General features: G+C 40.3%; 1 protein-coding gene across 1 annotated transcript; it reads right to left on the bottom strand.

The window, feature by feature from the left end:
- Window positions 1-2,931: 2,931 nt before the first annotated feature.
- Window positions 2,932-22,450, bottom strand: LOC149086267 (phenoloxidase-activating factor 2-like). The gene is made up of 7 exons (XM_089232052.1): window positions 22,366-22,450; window positions 15,821-16,227; window positions 14,075-14,401; window positions 13,590-13,693; window positions 13,215-13,486; window positions 11,439-11,602; window positions 2,932-3,162 (listed from the first exon to the last, which is right to left on the bottom strand). The coding sequence occupies exons 1-7, from the start codon at window positions 22,433-22,435 to the stop codon at window positions 3,001-3,003; spliced, it is 1,506 nt and encodes a 501-aa protein (XP_089088178.1). The 5' UTR covers window positions 22,436-22,450; the 3' UTR covers window positions 2,932-3,000.
- Between the last annotated feature and the right edge of the window lie 1,304 nt (window positions 22,451-23,754).

Here is a 23,754-nt window from a genome sequence, read left to right as displayed (position 1 = left end):
ATGGAACAGATCCTGGGACACGTCTGGTTTTACAATTACAGCTTCTTGACCTGAACTCACTGTTCAAGACGCTACCTGACGTTTATGCTCCTGGTTTAATTCCCACTTTCACGGGCATTGGTGACTTTGCTGACCCAAAGCTACTGATAGATAGATACTACTACTGACTGATAGATATTGACTACCACTAGAAATGAAAATTTACTGTCACCCCCGAGGTCAGTATCCATTTTGCCTCCCCCGTCCCCGTGATTAAACTGCTTCAATTACATGGAATTCACTGCCATGTGTCATCAAAACTTGGAAGCTTATTGTTGTTTCTGTCAGTCAATTTTTTTATTATACTGGAGTGCGATCGGTACGGGGTAATGAGAAAGAATATAATTATTTAAAATTTTTTGCACAAGAACGAGAAACGCGTTTGTGACGATGACACATGGTTAACTCGACAGTCGAAGAAGTTGGCCTTGGCCTTAGTGAAGTCCGTGTACGGTCAGTGCATACAAACTCCAAGGGAAGATTGCGATATTCGTTGCCTCTGTAGTCTAGTGGTCTTGGGCGTTCACCCAGAAAGTGAAAGAACGGGGGTTCGATTCCCCGCAGTTGAATTTTCTCTCCTTCCAAAATATATCTTCACATCTCAGCCAGCTGTTAAAAACCTTTATAAGTCGAAGAAGTGTCTCGACAAAGAGAAAACTTTTTCTTTTTTCCCCTTGTTCTCATCAGTCAGCACCTGTGCTGCCATCTGTCGGACTTTCCTTCCATTGCGAACTCCTCAATTTGAGCTCAGGGCATTTGCCGCCATCTGTCGCCGAAACTTGAAAGCTTCGAGTTGACCTCTATCAATCATTTTTTTTAAGTAAGTGTGTGTGATCAGCACGTATTTCTTCAGTGATCTTTACGATCTGTCCAAGGAATTTGTTAGTAGAAATCCATGCCCGAACCGAGATTCGAACCCAGACCTGCACAATCACAAGCATTTGGCAAGGAATTTGGATTATCCCGATTTGACGAATCTCGGCGATAAATCTGGTAACCTCGTCCTAACCTAACCGCTCGTTAGAGAAAGGAAGGGAAAGGAAAATATATATATATGAAAGGGAAAAAAAGTATAACAGATAAAGCAGATATGTCCGGGATTATACGCTATAACGTTTTCGAAAAGTTCTTTTATAAAACTTGAAAAATGCAACCATTAAGCGTATCCGTTACATTTGAGTGAATGTAACCAATAGGCCTATTGGTTGTTTTTCAGGTTTTGTAAAAGATATTTCATCAAACGTTTATAGTGTAATCCCGGCTTAAGAGAGTTTTTTAGAGTCCCCTTTTTACTCTCACCCTGCGTGTTTGTTATTACTAGGGCTCGGATTTTTATGCCCCCTAAGATGAAACGTCGTTGCTGATCGGCAAATTCAGGTTTTTTAACCTATCAGCAACGACGTTTCATCTTTAGGGGCATAGAAATCCGAGCTCTAGTTATTACGTTCTCTTACATACAAATAGTAGAAAGATACATTCTATGCATGGAAAAATATCATTAGCATGAGTATGGAAGAAAAAGTCACTTCAGTTGATAGGGTTACTATATAGCTTCGCGATGGTGAAGAAAGAGAGGAAAGAAAACACAGAGAACCTGTTTGAATTTATTCCACTGGCGTTTGGACGCAATTGAAGTGGACTTATCAATACAGAACATATGCATTCATACTTGAGTTGAGGCTATTTCGTGAAAGTTTTCGTTGATTGTTACATTTCGCGGGCGTTATAATTTCACGGAGAGATGGTGCCATGTGTATCGCATCGAATGATCCCCAACGTGGGACCCCCGCTCCACCGGGGGGGGGGGGGAGGTATGGTTTTTAAGAGAGTCAATTTGATTTGTAGTGAAATCAATCAGGATTTATGAAAATTCATATTTAATGACAAAATTATCTCAGAATAAATAACATTCTTCAATGATGCAGGGCTCCTATTTGACTAGAAGCCCTTGGGCCCCGTTGGTCCACCTGTTAAGACACCACTGCGTGAATAGAGATACCGCAGTGTGTGAATTGTTGGCCACATTGGGCTTCATAGAAATTTCTTTCTCGCCAACACTGTCTCAAAGATTTAAAACCTTTGCTTTATACCAGGTTGATTGGTTTTTGGCTTTCTCCACGTGGATAAAGGATCCTTTTTCAAATTACAAAAAAACTATAGCAAAACCTCCCTCAATAAACACTTCCCCCTTTAGCGGACACCTCCTTATACCGGACTTTTCTTTTTCAATTACGTCGATGGGCCTCTGTGTATTTTGCTATTCATTAACGGACATTTCTCGTTTGCGGCCATATTTTCGGTTCCATGGGTGTCCGTTATCGAGAGGGTCTATTGTGTATGTCACGGTAAGGGTGCGGGAATGAAAGTAGGACGTACTTTTGAGGGGGAGGGCACAGAGGCTAATTTGAGGTTTGGGGGGGAGGAGTACAGAGAAATTTTGAGTTTTTAACCTTCAAAAAAGCGTTTCAAATTCACAGACATTGATTGAAACGGCATTTAAAGATTTTTTTCAATATTTAAATTTTCTTACAATATTTGAACTTCTTTACAATTTTTGATTACTTCCCCCCCTTCCCCCCCCCCCCCGTATCTCTTATGGGTGGCTGGGAGGCATTGGGATATTACAAGATGCTCAGGTGGGACATGGAAAAAAAAGTTGGGAACCACTGATATCTAACCATAATACAACTATCCTCATGCAATAGTTTCGTTGTCAATACACGTTATATTTTCAGAAGTGCGTAATTTTTCTGAGGTAAGTAAAGCAACTCGAAACGATTCGTTTTATTGAGCAATAAATTCACATATATAACTGTACAACTATATATTAATTACCCAAAGATAACGAATTTCATCATTAATTTTTGCGATGTATATTATCGATATCTCGATGCAATGCCACCTGACAATCAATAAATTCGCACGTACATTCAATGGGTTATATTCTCGAGTGAATCCTCATCACCTGGATATGGTACCATGGATCCAGTTCATGTAATGCTGGACATTGACGTAGATGCCAGGAACATCTGGGAGACCGCAACCGATCCCCCACGAAACTAGACCAGCGAGATACCACTTGTGATCGCTTTTCTCGCAGACCAGGGGGCTGCCACCGTCTCCCTGTGTGTGAATAGAAGTAAAACAAAAATGTGAGCTTCAGAGACATGCTTACCATCAAATGACATTGGTGGACCAGTGTCCTTCAACCGCTGGTCCATCAATGCCCGTCAGCGAAACATTTCCATCAATTCATGTAGCCTCATAATTTTGGATTTAATGAATAAAAAATGCAATCTATATATTATTAATATATACAGTAAATCCTGTCTTTAACGCAATCGCAAGGGACCGAGATTTTTTTCCGTTGAACACAGGTTTCCGCTTAATACAGGCTCAATCGACATAATGTGTAAAATTAGGTAATTATCTAGTATTTAATGGAAATAAATAAAATTAAATGAAATAAATAAAATTAAATGAAATAAATAAAATTAAATGAAATTAATGGAAATAAATAAAATTAAATGAAATTAATGGAAATAAATAAAATTAAATAAAATTAATGTAAATATACATAAAATAAAGTAATGCACATTATTTTACTCTAATTACTAAATATTTATAGGCTTTCACAGAGTATCTGCATAAACTTCACCCCTTCACTGTTGATCTGAATTGTCGAAATTTACGTTCTTTTTTTACTTTTCAGAAATTTTCGATGAGGATGTCAATATCCGTCATGTCAGATTCAGTTTGTACATATCACCTATGTTTATGTAATCTTCAGCACAAGAGCCGTAACTAAGATTTTTGTTGGAGAGTAACGACAAGGTGACTTTGCTGCCCCCCGATCACTTTAAAATTCGTTTATTTGCACCTCTAGATTTTTGCCATCCGGGGAATAATCCCCCCCCCCCCCTCTAATTCGGACCCTGCTCAGCACTGCGATCACGTAAAGCACACAATTTTGTTTTATTGTGTTTTTTTTATGTTTTTATTTTACATTTATCATTTAAAAATCCAACCCTTACACCGATTTCTCTCGTAGAAAGCCTGCTTTTCCGAAAAAATTTTGTTACAGCAACTGTACCACTACACTCATATGACTTTTCAAAACCATAGCATCAAATACGGAAATGGATTTTCCTAATTTTAAGGATAGGTGAAGTAGAATTCACATTGGCAAGCAAGAACTTTCATAAAAAATTTCGATATAACTCTTTACCAGTTTGTATGATCCTGTGGTATATATTGGCCGTGGAACAAAGTCCGTATAGTGTTTGTGTGAAATTTTCGGTTCAAGGGTACAGTTTTCCTTTCCATTTCCACGTTACACAAATTCCGTTTGATCCAGGTTTTTTAATGTATATTTTGGCCTTGAGAGAGAGAGAGAGAGAAATCAAGGGAACCATGATTTTTTTCGTTAAAGACAAGTTTCCACTTAATACAGGTTCCGTTAAACACAGGTTTTACTGTATATACATTGATTTTTATTCCTGTCTTAGCCGTCAGCAAGTTCTGTGTGAATTATTTCTCTTATTTACGTATTTTTGGCCGATTCTCAAATGGTTTTTTCCCACTTTTATATTCATTTTTTTTGTTGGTCAGCAAATTATTTCTCGTAATTAATAATTTATTGTCGGTCCGCAAATTATTTCTCCTGGTTATATATATTTCTGGCCGATTCTTATAGATTATTTCTCTTATTCATGAAATTTTTGCCAGTCCGCAAATTATTCCCCCTCCTGTTTATATATTTTTAGTCGATTCTCAGATTATTTCTGATGATCAGCGATTCTCAGCTGTTGATTCTGAAAAATGATCATGCTAAATCTCGAGAACTATCCCATTGGTTTCTTCAAACAATCACGTCAAATCTCGGAAATGATTCCGTTGATTCTGGGGAACGATCACATAAAATCTGGTTAATTATTACATTTATTCCGGAAAACCATCACTTTAAATCACGTAAATGATTCTGGAGAGCAGATCACGCTGGATCTCGAGAATAATCTCTTTGATTATAAGATCACGCCAAATATTGGAAATGTTGCCGTAGATTCTGAAGAACGAGCTTGAACAGACCTATTGACGTAGGCGTTGTCAGACATGAAGTATTTAAGATTTTCAAGCGGATCGATATGATGATCATGAAATAATTGCTGCCTCGTCATTCAATTGCTTCGACTCCAATATAACAGTTTCGGTTGATGAGGGATAATTACTGGTTGTTGTGTCACAGGAAGGTTTTCTTTTTTCCCCCAATAGGGTTGTATCGCCCGAGTGGCGTAGTTGTAAGGACCCTTTCACACGGAGCGGATGCTGGTCCGGAAGAAGTTTTAACTATTGGTACATATTTGGAGCTTTTCAGATGATGCGTCCGCAACTTGGAAGTGTTCGTCCGGGTCTGGATGTCGCCGCATGTGTCAAAACTTAGGGCCCTTTCACACGGAGCGGATGCGGGTCCGGAAGAAGTTTTAACAATTGGAATATACTGCGCCTTTCAGACGAGCCGAAAAATCTCCGCACCTAGGAAATGTTCATGCGGGTCCGGACGTCGTCCGCATGTGTCAAAACCTAAGTGCGGGCTCCGCATCCGCACATAGAAGTTTTGACAATAGGTTTATTCGGGGCTATTCAGACGATGCGGATGCGGAGCGAATTCGTCCGCATCTTTGGCTACTTTTTGAAGGTGATTTTGCACGGAATTTTTTTAATTATTTGCCATAAATACCCTTAAAAACACCATATGATGGTCCCTGCTCATTAATATAATGTACCTACATACGTCTATCCCTCCGTTTCCTTTTGAGATTGAGATATAGCAACTTTAACTGCCTTTTGTCCATATTTCACAATTTTATACAATAAAACCTGCCAACAACGGCCACTGACGGGACGAAAATTATAAGCCGTTCTGTTCATTATGAATATTTAATTGACTACATACTTTAATAACTTTCAAATTTAATTTAAAAATAATAATTTTTTTCTTTTTAAATTTTTAAAATTATTTAAAAATATAAATATCTGAAATATTATTTTAAATATTTGTTGTTTTTTTAAATTTTTAATGTTAACTTTTTTAAACTTTAAAAAAAATACTTTTTATTACCAACGTTAAATTAAACAACGTTATCCACGTACGGTGTTCACTCAGGGCCGGATTAAGACGTTTGAAGGCCCTAGCGCTTGAATAGTTTTGGTGGTTCCCCCCGAATACCTACAAGTATATTTTACTCGATATTCAGTCTATAAACTTAAAAAAATGGAAATTTTATATTTCAGAAGTGACTAATCTAAGGATGGGATTTCACTCTAAAAGGTTTATGAAAGTTATTTTATAAAACTTGAAAAAAGCAACTAATAAATTGCAAGTGCAACCGATAAATATATTAGTTGCTTTTTTAAAAGAATTATTATAAAATTTTTATAGTGTAATCCATACTTGAGGCCGGGATTATACTATAAAGTTTTGTAAAAGATCTTTTATAAAAGTTGAAAAATTCAACCAATAGGCGCATCGGTTGCATTCAAGCAAATGCAACCGGTGATCTTAATGGTTGAATTTTTCACGTTTTATCAAAGAGCTTTTACAAAACTTTTATAGTGTAATCCCGGCCTAAGACAGAATTGTGATGTGAATATTTCTAAGCACAGACATTTTGAAAGTCCCAACCCCTCCCTTTTTTTATACTTGCAAATTCTTTGATATTTGCTGCATTTTTTTTTTTTTTTGGAACATCGAATGTTTTTGGATTGGATTTTTCGAACATTGGATGTGTTTTTGGAATTTTTCTTTCATATTTTTCCGAAAAGACAGATTTTTTTTCAAAATTTTTTGAAAATATTTCAAGATATTTTCTCCCATCGACTACTTGTGAGGATCGGAATGGAGGCATCTTTAGGCTCAATGATAAAAACCACCAAAGAATGCCTCTAGGCTGCCTATGGGCACTGAATCAGGGGTGAAGGAGAAAAATAATTACAAAAATTGCGCAAAAAACAGTTTTTATGCACGAATTTCGAACTAAAGATGCGGGCGATTCGTCCGCATCTTCAGCGCTCGTTTGAAAGGGTATGCGGACCCGCGTCCGCATCCGCGTCCGCTCCGTGTGAAAGGGGCCGTAAGTGCGGACTCCGCATCCGCACATGTAGGTTTTGTGCATTAGGTTATATGGAGCTATACACGCGACGCGGGTCCGGGCGGCAGCAGATGATGCAATAAATGCTGTCGGTGAGTCATCTACAGCTCTTGAATCGGCATGAAAAAATTTGAAACCGATTGTTCATTCATACGCTCCCAGGAAGCGCTTGCGTCCTGAAATCCGTGAATGGCACATGGTCGGAACCTCGGTACAAAGTCACCCCAGTTAACGGTATGCATCACCATAGTATTGAGAGACACACAGGGTATCAAGACATTTGAATGCGTGATGTTCGAAAAAATGTTCCTTATCTAACAAAACACGTAGTTTTGAGAAAAAAAGCATTTTAGTGAAAAACATTAGCATGTGTATATATAATGCCTGCCGGCAGTTTATATTAAAATATTTTAAGAATATTTTTAGCGCAGGTAGAACCTTCCTTTTGTTCATACTTCACTTCACAATTTTCTTCTTAAATAATAAAATAAAACTTAAAAAAAATTAAATACTATATAAAAAACAACGCGCTTATTCACGTACAGCGTTCACTGGGTGAAAACAAAATGAGTCTAAAGATGAAGGCGAAACGCCCGCAAATATGTGCTCGTGTGAAAAGGCATGCGGATCCGGACCCGCGTCCGCATCCGCTCCGTGTATAAGAAGCCTAAGATGCTCGCCTACCATTCTAAGGAAGAATATATATATATATATTTTTTCAATTTCAATTTATTCAATTTCAAATTTATTTAAAAATGTGTGCGAATACATGTTATATGATATTATTGGCAACCAAGGAGACAAATGTCCCATACTGGTTGTTACAATGAATAGGCTTAAAAAATATAGTACAGTGATATTATTTTCAGATATATGATGGGAAAAAAAATATAAAAAAGATAGTAGTTACAGATAAAAATAGTATAATTAACAAAAAATAAATATGTTAAAAATTGCAATATAAATAATAAAGGATATTCTCATGCAACGGCGGAGGTGCTAAAATTTACATATGAATGATATCACATGACTTCTTAATATTGATCCGAAATACACAAAAGGAAAAAAAATATTAATAACATATTAACGATATACATAATAAATATGGAGCCAACACATGAATTTGTACAGGATTATGGGAGGCGATTTAAAGATATGATTTAATTAAGCATAATGTTAGAGGTTGTAATCAGAAATGGGACTCAATGTTAATGAGTTCGAGTAGTTTTTTAAAGGAAGTAAATGCAGTAGTGTCAGTGATTTCTCTGGGTAGATTATTATAGAATTTTGGAATCAGAAAGCAAAAGTGCTTTTTAAGAATAGTTTTATGAACTAATACCATTTAGACGAGCAGAAGTACGGGATACGGTAAGGAGTATTGGTGTTTTTTTTTATTATTAATAAGGATTTATAAAAGTAGAGGTAACGCACTGGGAGAATTCTTAATCGGTTGAATTGATCAAATAGAGGGGTAACATAATCATTAGTGATGCATCTGATAGCTTTATTTTGGAGAGAAATAATAGTTAGATAATCTCCTCCCCAAACTGAGAGACCATACATTAAATATGAATGAAACATTGAATAATAGAATGTTATAAGGAAATGGTTATTAATGTACGGTTTCAGATGATAGAGCTTATATAAAATGAAACGGAGCGAATTCCATTTCAAATTTTGGTCAATATGAACGCCGAGGTATTTAATGGATGTTACTTGTTCAAGACATTGGCACGTGCACGAGGTGAAGTGTGAACAGACATGGAAAGTTATATTATGGTTGATTTGAGGAATGTATTGAAGAGAAAAATTTATAAATTTACTTTTGTTACATTTATTTGTAAATCATTGCATTGAAACCAATTTCTAATTTTGATGAGGTCGTTGTTAATAATGTCAGTGAGTGCCAAATATTCCGTTCCTGAATAAAGTATGACTGTGTCATCAGCAAAGGTTATAATTTTACCTACTATGTCGAGGTTACAAAGATCGTTAATAAAGATTATGAATAGCAGCGGGCCCATAACCGATCCTTGGGACTCCCTTTTTTATTTGCATGACATTACTCAGAAAACTATTGCATTTTACCATCTGGGTTCTATTGTCAAGATAAGATTTGATGATACTAAATGCATTTCCTCTAATTCCGTAAGCATATAACTTCGAGAGTAATATACTATGATTAACACTGTCAAATGCTTTCTTGATGTCTAGAAATACTCCTATTGTTTTTTTAGAATGATCTATATTCTTATAAACAAATTCAGTGAATCTCAATAGAGCAGTTTCTGTATTACTGACAGGTAAAAAACCATGTTGATTTTTCGAAAAAAAATTACTAGTAGATAAAAAACAGTAAATTCTGGATTTAATAACTGTTTCAAAAATTTTAGAGGTTTGAGATAAGATAGAAATAGGTCCATAGTTATGCAAACAATTTGAATCTCCATTTTTGTAAATAGGGATCACAGCTGCTGATTTGAGAGACTTAGGATATTCCCCATTTTCAACACAATTATTTATAAGATCTGTAAGAAGTTGTAAAGTACAACTATAGTTTCTATACAAATATAGAAAACAAGATACTTTAACCTAACGAGCTCTTGAGGCTGCCACCTAGTAATGGCGCCTTCATTTCTCACCGAACTCGTTAACGCAATAAATTGCGTATAGCGATATGGCCGGTGAAGTAGTAGTAATATGGTTGTAAATACATGTTTGTTTTTGTCACACCACGATCATTTTCTGCTGACGATGGCTAATTGGACCCGGGACCAACAATTTATTGCCGATTCCGAACGGCTGCTTTTTTTACACTCACTGAGAGGTTGACGAGCTAACCACTTGGTATGAGACTTCCTGCTGTAGCAGTCTTTTTCTGTGGTCGTGTCGCCGTTTCTGTTGTACCCCCGCGTCAGGAAAGTTTCTGATAAGGATGAATCGGGTGTCGAACTCGCGACACCTCTAAATATCCTTTGGTACTTTAAGCGGGTATCTTATTTACCTGGGTTATACCGCGCCTAAATGCAAATCAAATACAGTGAAATTTCCATAGGCGGCCACCTCTATTCCCCGGCCAACTTTTCTTCGCGGCCAGTTTTTCTCAGAACAAACAATAGTCTCTACAGACATAATACGAAAATCACCTCTGTTTGCGGTCAGCGGCCAACCTGCCACTTCCTTATAAATAAGAGTTGGGAAAAAAAGTGTTTTGTGCGTGCGTTCCGATGCATTCAGAGCTGGTAATTATTTTTGTATAACCTTATAATCTTTATACATCAACATAAATACCTTCTCGGATCAATCGGATTTTATGTTCATGTGTGACACTATCAGGTTGGAAACATTTGATAACAGTGGCTAATGCTACATGGTTGCTGATAACTGATAAGGCAGTTTAAAAATTTGCTCTCTGGGTGAAAATATTATATTTGTTTTTAGTGAAGTACTGTTAAGCTCTCTACAAAAACGCCCTGTACTGCTATTGCGATCCGACCGCACATTCTATGATCAAAAATGCTTGTTCAGGTGACTCACATCACCTCTCAATTAATGTTTGTCCATGAATTTAGAATCACCCTATTATTTTTTATATTCAATTATTTATTGTCGGTCTACGAATTATTTCTTCTGTTCATATATTTTATGCTGGTCCGTAAATTATTTCTCCTATGTGTGTATTGTTTGCCGATATTCTCAAATTATTTCTCTTATTTATTTATTTGCTACCCCGGTTTGCAAATTACTTTTATTCATTTACTCATAGCCGGTCCGCAAATTATTTCTCCTACTTTTTTTATTTGCTACCGGTCCGCAAATTATCTCTCCCATTTAGTTATTTGCTACCGGTCCGTAGATTTTTTTTCCTATTTATTTATTTGCTACCGGTCCGCAAATTATTTCTCCTATTCGTTTATTCATTGTTGGTCCGCAAATTATTTCTCATATTCATTTATTTGCTACCGGTCTGCAAATTATTTCTCATATTCATTTATTTGCTACCGGTCTGCAAATTATTTCGCCTATTTATTTATTGTGTGTGTGTGTGTGTAGGCCCGCAAATCATTTCTTTTATTTATTTTCTGCCAGTCAGCAAATTATTTCTCTTATTTGTTTATTTTCTGCCAGTCCGCGAATTATTTCTCCTATTTATTTATTTTTGGAGGTCCGCAGAAATTGTTGAACTGTTTCCGTCGGTCCATAGGTGAAAAGAGGTTGGAGAACATTGGTTTTTGGCCATGCCCAACTTACCGTGCAAGCATCTTTACCCTGTTTACCACCGGCGCATAGGAACCCGGGAAACAACTTGTAATCTTGGCCGAGACGAGTTTTGCGCAGCTTCTTCTCACATTCTTGTTGTCTCAGCACTGGCACGTCCACTTCTTTCAAGACGTTTTGGTACGAACCTCCCGATCCTTGGAATTTAGAGAAGAAAAACACTTAGATTATCTTCTGGAACACTTAAATTCAACAAGCACCTATAAGGTGCATTTTGAAGAAGAAAGATGATTTTGAAGGATTCGTGGCTGAAAGCATCGAGGTCGAAAGGTATGCCAACTCAGAGCCGGGATCAGGGATGGGCGACGGTGCTAATTAACCCGGGTAGCAATCTTGCGATGATGAAAAATTTTAGGGGGAGGGGGCGGAAACAAACAATGAACTTGGTACCAGGGCAGTCTTGAGAGCACTATGGGCCCCCGAGCAAAGAGATTTTTTTGAGAACCTTACCGGGCTAGAAATTTATTTCCTACCGATTTACATGCTTACTTTCTAAAATTTCAACAAGATTTCATTTTTATGAATCCCCCGGGTCCATCCGTTGAGACGGCATCCGGTTATTACAGAAGCCCGTACCATTAAGGTACTATATGTATATCAACTGAACTAAACTTCTTAGAGTAACGCGCACATCGAAAATAATCTTGATTGCGGCATAGCGTGGTAAAAGGTTTGCCAAAAATAATCCCCAGCCTGCGGACCAGATACGACCCCAAGATGTTCCATCCGGTCGAAAGCAAGTAAAGCTGCAATTCACAGCCAAAAATATTGTCAAAGTTAAATATAAAGTAGCCAATTTTATCAAGGAAACAGATATTTTATGGATTTTATGCCGAGGTGAACTCGGAAAGAAAAGTCACCTGGTTTCCACCGGGACTCGAACGAAGGCCCTCTTGCATTCCGGGCAAGCATGCCACCATCTACACCACTGGAGACACTGACCCTGCTTTCCGTATTTCCTAATGGATTGGACTGAAAAAAAGCCGTGTATCTCAACCGTCCCGCCTGGGGACCATTTCCTGAAGTTAAGAGAGGCTACTAATGCCCCTACTTGAGTGCCTCACGTCACAGTGCATAAAATAAGGAAGGCAGGATCGTGTCTCCAGTGGTGTAGATGGTAGCATGCTGGCCCGGAATGTTGGAGGAACTGGGTTCGAGTCATGGAGAAGGCCAGATGACTTTCTTTCCGAGTTCCTCTCGGTCCATACAATATCTGTTTCCTCAATGTATTGAGCTGAGAAAAAGCCGTCTATCTCTAGCCATTTACAGCCGAAAAAATTGTCAAAGGCAAGTGAAGTTGTTATTTATAGTTTAAACATTTGTCAAAGGCAAGTAAAGTCGCCAACTATTACCAAAATTGCTGAAAGATCGCCAATCGCGAAAAATGACGTAGGTCAAAATGTAGTTCACCAATAAAACGTATGTGGTGGACAAATATGTGAGATGAATATATTTAGGAGACAATAATTAGAGTTATAATTATCATAATGGAGTATACAAGTCAGGAAAATAATCTTAAATTTTGATTTCGAAAATTCAACTGAGCTTTTTTGAAAATGAGAGGAAAATCAGGACATTTTGTATAACACGTTATAACGGCCAAAATTACGGGAATATGCCTTAAAATACGGGTTATATAGTCACTCTTTATATACAAGTTTCTGGCCCGCAAGTGGCAGAAATACCGCATATCTGGCTCGCAGACCGAAAAGGTGATGAACCGTATAGTAGATATTAAAGTGCACTTACCAAAAGCATCTTTTCCCCATCCACTGACCCAACAATTTTGCCCGAACAGCTTGTCGTCACCACCAGGCAAGCATACAGGAGTGATGTGAGGCGTTGTTATACCCTGAAGGACATGGATCCGGATGAGAGAGATATCATTGTACAAATTGCTGAGAGAAAATTCTGGATGTGTTACGATGGCATCGACATCTACCGTCAAGTGAGGATAAACTTCATCTTCCCTGTCGACATCCCATTCACCGAGACGGACCTGTAATTCTGATGGCCGGATTCTATAGAAGAGAAAGGTCAGTCACATGGCATCAGTTAAGAATTATGGCGTCTCAAAAGAAATTTTTAGGTTATGCAAGCTATATATATGATGTCGGTACTTACCCTTGAACGCAATGACCTGCGGTCAGCACCCACTCTCTAGAAATCAAAACTCCACCGCAAACATATAAACTTTGGCGAGAATCTACTATCCTCAGCAAAGCTGCCTAGGTGAAAAGAGAGAAATGAGAGGTCATTTCTATTGCTAGCATCAACCCCCCCCCCCTAACGAACTCAAACCTCGTCCAAACGCAACTGGAAGAAATCAATTCCAGTTTTTTTACCTCTTTTCTCAACATCGCGAAGCTTTATTGCACCCCATGAATGGATGTTGTTTTTTTTTCCCTTCCCGTCCTTTCTATACTCCTTTTTAGTGATATTTCCCATACATGTAATGCAACTCTCTACTACAGTATGCTGTATATATATAAAAAAATGATGGTAATTGCTCCAGGGATGGGTCCCTGTCAGCCCAACCCTTGTGGAGCGAAACTACCATCAAATGGTTGATTGCCGGATTATCTATATAATCATGAGAATCGATTTACCTGCCAAGGGTATTCGCCATATTCTGCAGCGTCGGACCCATATTCAACCGCCTGCAACCTGTTGTGAACGCCGCGGGCCCGTCGTACGCCACATTCTTCTTCCCGGAAGACTACCTGTTGCTGACGATGGTGTCCCGGATCGTCTCTGTAATCGGGGATTGGCGTGGCCACTGGGTACAGGTCATCGTAGTCATCTGGGTCTCCAACGTCTTTCCGGCGATCACCACCGAACGTTTCGAGTCCACAGCAAACTTTTTTGGAGCCGCACCGACCATCGCTGCTCATTGGTAAGAGGCCCCTGATGACGACAGTTATGGGAGACCCTTCCTGTAACAGAAATTTCAGAGCTTGCCGAATAGTCGAAAACAAGTTCAACCGCATTTTTCGGTCGCCAAATGTATAGGAAATGCCAATTTCAGTTAAGGGGACAGGACAGACGTTTATCATGTAGCCAAGGGTTAGCACAAAGTAGGGAATCAGCGTTCACGCATCCTCTCGATTTTGAGCCAATTTTGGCGAATAGATTAAAGAAAAAATTCACAAAAAAGTGAGTATCTGTTTTGTTTCTCGACGGTCTGATCAACAAGGTGCCGCAGCTGTGTCATAATCATACGACTTATTTTTGTTGACGTGACTTTGGTTTGATTGTAGCAACGACAGATATTGTAATTTAACCTGATATTAGGTGAACTGGCGATGTCCCGTTTTCACCTTAAAGAAATATGGTCAGCCGACACCTGCGTTATAATTTGAATGATTATTCTTGGCCAATTACATGATATTTTCGACAATTTAGATGAATTTTCTCTTATTTGGTAAGCCATATTTTTTGTGTATCTAAATAGCCACCAAATTACTTCAATTGCTGATAAAAGGAGCCACAGAAATTAAGGACAAGTAATTTTCGAATGATTTACATCAGAAATGCACAAACTCAGTCCCTCGGGCCAAATGCGGCCTGCGAAAGGTGTCCCGATACAAAAGCATCAATATACACAGCACGATAAATACCTAGGTTGACCATATTTTTTTCACAAAAATACGAGAAATTGCCAAAGAAACTGTCAAAGTGAAGTAAAGTTGTCATTTACAGACGAAGAAAATATTGTCAAAGGCAAGTAAAATTGCTATTAGCAGTCAAAAAATTTGTCAAAAGCAAATAAAGTTGAAATTTGCAGCCGAAATAAATTTCAAATGAAAGTGAAGTTGCCGATGAAGCAGTCAAAAAAGAAAATGTCGAAATCAATTACAGGAAAAATATTTGCCAAAGGCAAATACAATTGCTATTTGCAGTTAAAACATTTGTCCCAGGCAAGTAAAGTTGCTATTTACAATCAAAAAATTTGTGAAAGACAAAATATTGCCAATTCAGCTTTAAAAAAGAAAGGTCAAACGCAAGTAAAGTTGCTAATTATATCAAATCAAATTGTCAAAAGTTTGTAAAGTTGCCAACTATCGCTAAAATTGCTGAAAAATCACCAATCACGGAAAATGATGCATGTCAAAATGTCATTCAGCGAACAAAAAACGCATGTGTTGACCAAATATGTGAGAAAATGAATGAAAAAACGGGACATTTTTTATAAAAAGTTGGGACGTCTAAAACTACAAGGATATCCCATAAAATACGGGTCATATGATTACTCACTATATAAAAGTTTCCTGGCCCGCAAGTGGCAGAAATATCGCCCGTGGACTGAAAAAGCTGTGCACCCCCCTCCGGGTATGAAGGTTGAAAAACCTCACCTCATCGTTAGCCTTGAGTTGTATCGCACCGTCTCCCAGCCTAATAGCAGACAAGATGAGTCCACCCAGTCGACCACTCTTGCACAGGTATTCGGGGACGCAGACGCATTCGTCGTGGTCGAATCTCGGTGGTTCGGTATTCGCTGTTGTGAAGTGGTTTATTGTAGCTGGAAAATCTATCTTGGGATCGTCGTCGAAGCTGTTGACTATACGAGACCTCGTTAGCTTTTTCTCCGAGGTCATCGTCACATTGAACTTTTTACCTCCGCGGCCCATCTGAGCAATTGTCGTGGGGCGGAAGACCGTGAAACCCCTGCTTCTCGGCCTCCATCTTCCATCTTTAATTTGGGCCTGGACGGTGTAAATCGGAGAGGATACCTCTGTATAGTTCCTTGATGTCTTCAAGTCTAAAGTTGGCGAGAAAAGTAAACAATCAATTACAATAAGTTTGGATGACCTCTATTTGGCGAATCGGCGATAAATCTGGTAACCTTGTCGAAACCTAACCGCCCGTTAGAGAAAGAAGGAAGAAGGGGAAAGAAAAGGAATATATAGGAAAATATAGGAATACTAGGGGGGCTCTGCCCCCCTGCCACCTTTGGCGGCCAACCCCCCCCCCCCACTTCTCTCCCGGACATATCTTGTTTATTTCGTCCCACTTCATCAGCGTGCTATGGAAAAGGGGAAAGGGACGTGTGAAAGCACCAGCCTACTGAAGAAGCGAATTTTAATGAAAATAATAATAAAGCAACAAAAAACAAATGAGATTCATCAAGTATCCCCAGAAAACTTCCCCATGGGGGTCCCCAGATTCAATTCGCTGAATTTCAGTGGGGCCCCACACTGGATATATCTTGGGCTACCGATGTGTTGCAAATTTTACAATGTTAAACCACAAAAATCAATGAGATACATTCAGGGGCACCGAATTACAACCTGCCAACATTTCCATGAAGCCCTGACCTGCAAGCTTGTCGGACACCCCCCTGTGAGAATTTTTCATTTTTATCAATTTTACAACGAATAAAATCCAGGGCCCCACATCCAGTAGCGGGGACACAATACGCAGATTTTTAGTGGGGCCCCAGACTGGCTATATCTCGGGTTTTGGCTGTGGCAAATTCTACAACAGAAAAGAATGAGATTCATCCAGGGCCCCCAAAATCAAACCTGTAAACATGGGGCCCCCCGACTTGGAAGCTTGTCGGTCATCCCCCGGTGTGAGTGCCATGAAAAATTTTCATTTGCATTCGTTTTACGAACGAATAAAATCCAGGGCCCCCAAACAATTACCCGGGACACCAATTCGCATACTTTTGGTGGGGCCCCAGACTGGCTTTATCTCGGGGTTCCGCTCTTGCAAATTCTACAACAGAAAAGAATGAGATTCATCCAGGGCCCCCAAAATGAAACCTGTAAACATAGGGCCCCCGACTTGGAAGCTTGTCGGTCATCCCCCGGAGCGAGTGCCATGAAAAATTTTCATTTGTATTCGTTTTACCAACGAATAAAATCCAGGGCCCCCAACCAATTACCCGGGACACCAATTCGCATACTTTTGGTGGGGCCCCAGACTGGCTTTATCTCGGGCTTCGGCTGTTGCAAATTCTACAACAGAAAAGAATGAGATTCATCCAGGGCCCCCCAAAATGAAACCTGTAAACATAGGGCCCCCGACTTGGAAGCTTGTCGGTCATCCCCCGGAGCGAGTGCCATGAAATATTTTCATTTGTATTTGTTTTACCAACGAATAAAATCCAGGGCCCCCAAAATGAAACCTGTAAACATGGGGCCCCCGACTTGGAAGCTTGTCGGTCATCCCCCGGAGCGAGTGCCATGAAAAATTTTCATTTGTATTCGTTTTACCAACGAATAAAATCCAGGGCCCCCAACCAATTACCCGGGACACCAATTCGCATACTTTTGGTGGGGCCCCAGACTGGCTTTATCTCGGGCTTCCGCTGTTGCGAATTCTACAACAGAAAAGAATGAGATTCGTCCAGGGCCCCAAAATGAAACCTGTAAACATGGGGCCCCCGACTTGGAAGCTTGTCGGTCATCCCCCGGAGCGAGTGCCATGAAAAATTTTCATTTGCATTCGTTTTACCAACGAATAAAATCCAGGGCCCCCAAACAATTACCCGGGACACCAATTCGCATACTTTTGGTGGGGCCCCAGACTGGCTTTATCTCGGGGTTCCGCTGTTGCAAATTCTACAACAGAAAAGAATGAGATTCATCCAGGGCCCCCAAAATGAAACCTGTAAACATAGGGCCCCCGACTTGGAAGCTTGTCGGTCATCCCCCGGAGCGAGTGCCATGAAAAATTTTCATTTGTATTCGTTTTACCAACGAATAAAATCCAGGGCCCCCAAAATGAAACCTGTAAACATGGGGCCTCCGACTTGGAAGCTTGTCGGTCATCCCCCGGAGCGAGTGCCATTAAAAAGTTTCATTTGTATTCGTTTTACCAACGAATAAAATCCAGGGCCCCCAACCAATTACCCGGGACACCAATTCGCATACTTTTGGTGGGGCCCCAGACTGGCTTTATCTCGGGCTTCGGCTGTTGCAAATTCTACAACAGAAAAGAATGAGATTCATCCAGGGCCCCCAAAATGAAACCTGTAAACATAGGGCCCCCGACTTGGAAGCTTGTCGGTCATCCCCCGGAGCGAGTGCCATGAAATATTTTCATTTGTATTTGTTTTACCAACGAATAAAATCCAGGGCCCCCAAAATGAAACCTGTAAACATGGGGCCCCCGACTTGGAAGCTTGTCGGTCATCCCCCGGAGCGAGTGCCATGAAAAATTTTCATTTGTATTCGTTTTACCAACGAATAAAATCCAGGGCCCACAACCAATTACCCGGGACACCAATTCGCATACTTTTGGTGGGGCCCCAGACTGGCTTTATCTCGGGCTTCCGCTGTTGCGAATTCTACAACAGAAAAGAATGAGATTCGTCCAGGGCCCCAAAATGAAACCTGTAAACATGGGGCCCCCGACTTGGAAGCTTGTCGGTCATCCCCCGGAGCGAGTGCCATGAAAAATTTTCATTTGTATTCGTTTTACCAACGAATAAAATCCAGGGCCCCCAACCAATTACCCGGGACACCAATTCGCATACTTTTGGTGGGGCCCCAGACTGGCTTTATCTCGGGCTTCGGCTGTTGCAAATTCTACAACAGAAAAGAATGAGATTCATCCAGGGCCCCCAAAACGAAACCTGTAAACATAGGGCCCCCGACTTGGAAGCTTGTCGGTCATCCCCCGGAGCGAGTGCCATGAAAAATTTTCATTTGTATTCGTTTTACCAACGAATAAAATCCAGGGCCCCCAAAATGAAACCTGTAAACATGGGGCCCCCGACTTGGAAGCTTGTCGGTCATCCCCCGGAGCGAGTGCCATGAAAAATTTCCATTTGTATTCGTTTTACCAACGAATAAAATCCAGGGCCCCCAACCAATTACCCGGGACACCAATTCGCATACTTTTGCTGGGGCCCCAGACTGGCTTTATCTCGGTCTTCCGCTGTTGCGAATTCTACTACAGAAAAGAATGAGATTCGTCCAGGGCCCCCAAAATGAAACCTGTAAACATAGGGCCCCCGACTTGGAAGCTTGTCGGTCATCCCCCGGAGCGAGTGCCATGAAAAATTTCCATTTGTATTCGTTTTACCAACGAATAAAATCCAGGGCCCCCAACCAATTACCCGGGACACCAATTCGCATACTTTTGGTGGGGCCCCAGACTGGCTTCATCTCGGGCTTCGGCTGTTGCAAATTCTACAACAGAAAAGAATGAGATTCATCCAGGGCCCCCGAAACGAAACCTGTAAACATAGGGCCCCCGACTTGGAAGCTTGTCGGTCATCCCCCGGAGCGAGTGCCATGAAAAATTTCCATTTGTATTCGTTTTACCAACGAATAAAATCCAGGGCCCCCAACCAATTACCCGGGACACCAATTCGCATACTTTTGGTGGGGCCCCAGACTGGCTTTATCTCGGGCTTCGGCTGTTGCAAATTCTACAACAGAAAAGAATGAGATTCATCCAGGGCTCCCGAAACGAAACCAGTAAACATAGGGCCCCCGACTTGGAAGCTTGTCGGTCATCCCCCGGAGCGAGTGCCATGAAAAATTTTCATTTGTATTCGTTTTACCAACGAATAAAATCCAGGGCCCCCAAAATGAAACCTGTAAACATGGGGCCCCCGACTTGGAAGCTTGTCGGTCATCCCCCGGAGCGAGTGCCATGAAAAATTTCCATTTGTATTCGTTTTACCAACGAATAAAATCCAGGGCCCCCAACCAATTACCCGGGACACCAATTCGCATACTTTTGGTGGGGCCCCAGACTGGCTTCATCTCGGGCTTCGGCTGTTGCAAATTCTACAACAGAAAAGAATGAGATTCATCCAGGGCCCCCGAAACGAAACCTGTAAACATAGGGCCCCCGACTTGGAAGCTTGTCGGTCATCCCCCGGAGCGAGTGCCATGAAAAATTTCCATTTGTATTCGTTTTACCAACGAATAAAATCCAGGGCCCCCAACCAATTACCCGGGACACCAATTCGCAAACTTTTGGTGGGGCCCCAGACTGGCTTTATCTCGGGCTTCCGCTGTTGCGAATTCTACAACAGAAAAGAATGAGATTCGTCCAGGGCCCCAAAATGAAACCTGTAAACATGGGGCCCCCGACTTGGAAGCTTGTCGGTCATCCCCCGGAGCGAGTGCCATGAAAAATTTTCATTTGCATTCGTTTTACCAACGAATAAAATCCAGGGCCCCCAAACAATTACCCGGGACACCAATTCGCATACTTTTGGTGGGGCCCCAGACTGGCTTTATCTCGGGCTTCGGCTGTTGCGAATTCTACAACAGAAAAGAATGAGATTCATCCAGGGCCCCCAAAATGAAACCTGTAAACATGGGCCCCGACTTGGAAGCTTGTCGGCCATCCCACGGAGCGAGTACCATGAAAAATTTTCATTTGTATTCGTTTTACCAACGAATAAAATCCAGGACCCCCCAACCAATTACCCGGGACACCAATTCGCATACTTTTGGTGGGGCCCCAGACTGGATATATCTTTTGCTTCCGCTATCGAAATTTTTCAACGTTAAAGCAGCAAGAAAACAATGAGATCCATCAAGGGCCCCTGGAAATGAAAACTTTTTACTTATACGTGAAATCTTCCCCGGGTACCCCGACCCTGTGTTGGGAGCACTGCTGTTGTGTGTGTATATTACACATATATATACCTCTCGGCATGGACCTCCCCCCCCCCCCACAAAGGAAGGGCTGACAGGGGCCACAACGATTCTTTTCACTTTTTGATTTTTCACACTATAAATTAATCACAGGGGGGCCCCCTGAAAAGCTGGTTTGGGGGCTCGAAATCTAAATTCCAGCCTAAGGGCTCTGCTGTAGGATGTAGGAGCCTCTTGGTACATGCACATAACATGGTCCCGATGGGTCAAATGGGTCCCGATATGTGAATATCGACCCAATATCGATATATGATATATGATATCATATCGATATATGAATGTGAATATCGATATATCAATCGAACCCACTTCCGTAACAGAGTTTCCGTCACTCAAAAATTTCACCCACTTCCGTCACTCGGTTGCTTAGCAACAGGCCCTTTTCGAGTTTGTTTGTGATTTTATATTATAGAATAGATATAGGAAAATATAGAAGAAAAAGGAAGAAAAAACAACAATGTAATGGATAAGTAGATAAGAGTATAAAGACAGACAGACAGACATGACCCACTGACAGCCCAGGGAACCTTTTGGGATGCTTTGCGCTCTTTCCCTAAGGGTTGGACGGTCTCGTAACCAAAGAGAGTATGCAGTAAATTTTTCTTTTCAATCTCAGCTTACACGTTTTCTTACGCTCTTATATGTATTCACGAAAAGATACATTATATGTGGGGGGGGGGGGATCGTTAACAAGAGTATAGAGAAAAGGTGGAAAAACAAACTTTGGTTCATAGGGGGAGAAATAAAGCTTTGCGATGGTGAAGAGAAAGGAAAGAAAACAAAGAGAACTGTGGATTGAATTTATTGAATTGGCATTTGGGCGAAATATTTCGTCGCGATCGTAAAGGGGTTAAAAATAAGGAGCGTTTGGTAGTGTCAGTCCTTTTTGACATGTTCAGTATCAACATCCCTGCCCTACAAATAGACGCAATTTTGCATAACGTCGGTAGTGTGTACGTTTCGCGTCACCTGAGAAGATCGAGCCTTCGTTATAAGGTTCCAAATTGATCGCAAGAAATGAATTCGAAAAACAAGGCCCAACTCTCCCGACACAAGTTCTATTCGCTCTGCACAAAACACACACACACACACTGCTGGCGTAAATCAAGGTGGCATCTACTTGTACCGGAAGACATTACGCGTGCGCAAAATCAGAAACCCGTGTTCTAGAAAGATGTTGTCAAATGAATTATTCAGAACATAGAGCAAACAGAATCATTATTATGTACACTGACAAGAAAAAAATTGTAAAACTTTCCAACTCTCACCTTTGATAGAGAAGCCTTCCACTATGATAATGATTGAATACGTCACGAGGATATTCGCAACAAGATTCATCTTCGTCAGAAAGACAAAGCTGAAAGAAAAAATTCCATGTAAGACAAGAATTTAGGTGCGTTAAATGTATTTTTTCTGTCGGCAAAGAATGACATTCTTCAGACCAGACACGAGGTTAGTGCATGGATTTTTACCCCACTACAAGTTCAGTTCATATTTTCGACACTTGAGGGGTGCCTTTTTTCTCAGAGTTCTGGAGGTAGCAGTGGAGAAGGAAAGAAAAGTTCCACGCAGTTTTGTTATGTCTTTTCCGGAACATTAGATCCCCCCCCCGCCCAAGTGATGGTAACTAGTGATAAATTTCCCATATCCATGGACAAAATTGGCTAAAATTGATATACGTAGGATTTTTTTTTTGACATTTGTGGAAAAAAGTTTTGAATTCATCAATTTTTTTTAAAGTCATACACGGTTCAATATTTTACTAGGGTACTTGACTACCCTAGACACATTTTCACCGATAGGTAGCAGCATCACATATTTTGAAATCTATGCAGAAAACATTTACTCAAAGTTGACATTTTTGAGGGAAATTACCCTTTAAGGTGATCAAAAAGTAACAAAAAAGGAGAAAATTCAATTATTTGAAAAGCATGAACGATCCAGTTCGCACAAAAAGACAGTGTTTTATTAAATAACAGTTTTGTTGCTAGAATAGTTACATTCATTCCTAATAGATGGTGCTTAAGTTAAAAATACTTTGATTGCGTCATCTATCAATGATAACTGTAACTATTTTATCATTATTGAAAAATCGAACTTTTTTGAAAACGTTACGATACGCGCATACAGTGCTGTAACTAGCCATTCCTGTGCCTTTTGCAAGAAATTGCATTTGGGTCCTTTCTTGGACAATTCTGGAGCCCCACTTCCAAGTGGACTTTGAGCGGATGCACCTGACTAGTTACGGCTATTATTACGGCTACCAAATTATTTTTTTTGGTATACCTCAGGGCCGCAACTACATTGCTCAAAACTATTAGGGGAGCACATGGTTTTAACAAAATTACGCAAAGATGCATACCGATAAGTAACATAAAATGAATCATCCATAATTTAAAGCCTAGCAGGAAACGGAAGAAGAAAAACTTCATATGCAAATCAAAGTTCATGACGTCAAAAACCAGAAAAAGGAGATAGGGCAGAAATCGGGATGTTGCAGAAACGTCTGTTTTACTGCCGTAACTGTGAAATTCGATTGCGCAGTATTGTTTTTTGAGACAAGGTGACTTGAGGATGTCTCAACAACGTGATTTACCGGAATCCATGGCATGGCGTGTTATAGGCAGACTGGAATCCGGGCAAACACAACGTAGTGC

The sequence above is a fragment of the Pholcus phalangioides genome, unplaced genomic scaffold (genome assembly GCF_987345545.1).
Source record: "Pholcus phalangioides strain wild (caught in Gottingen) unplaced genomic scaffold, Ppha-v1.0 ptg000005l_1, whole genome shotgun sequence".
Lineage (NCBI taxonomy): Eukaryota > Metazoa > Arthropoda > Arachnida > Araneae > Pholcidae > Pholcus > Pholcus phalangioides.
Note: the sequence above shows the minus strand (reverse complement) of the source record. Positions and strands in the feature narration are given on the sequence as shown.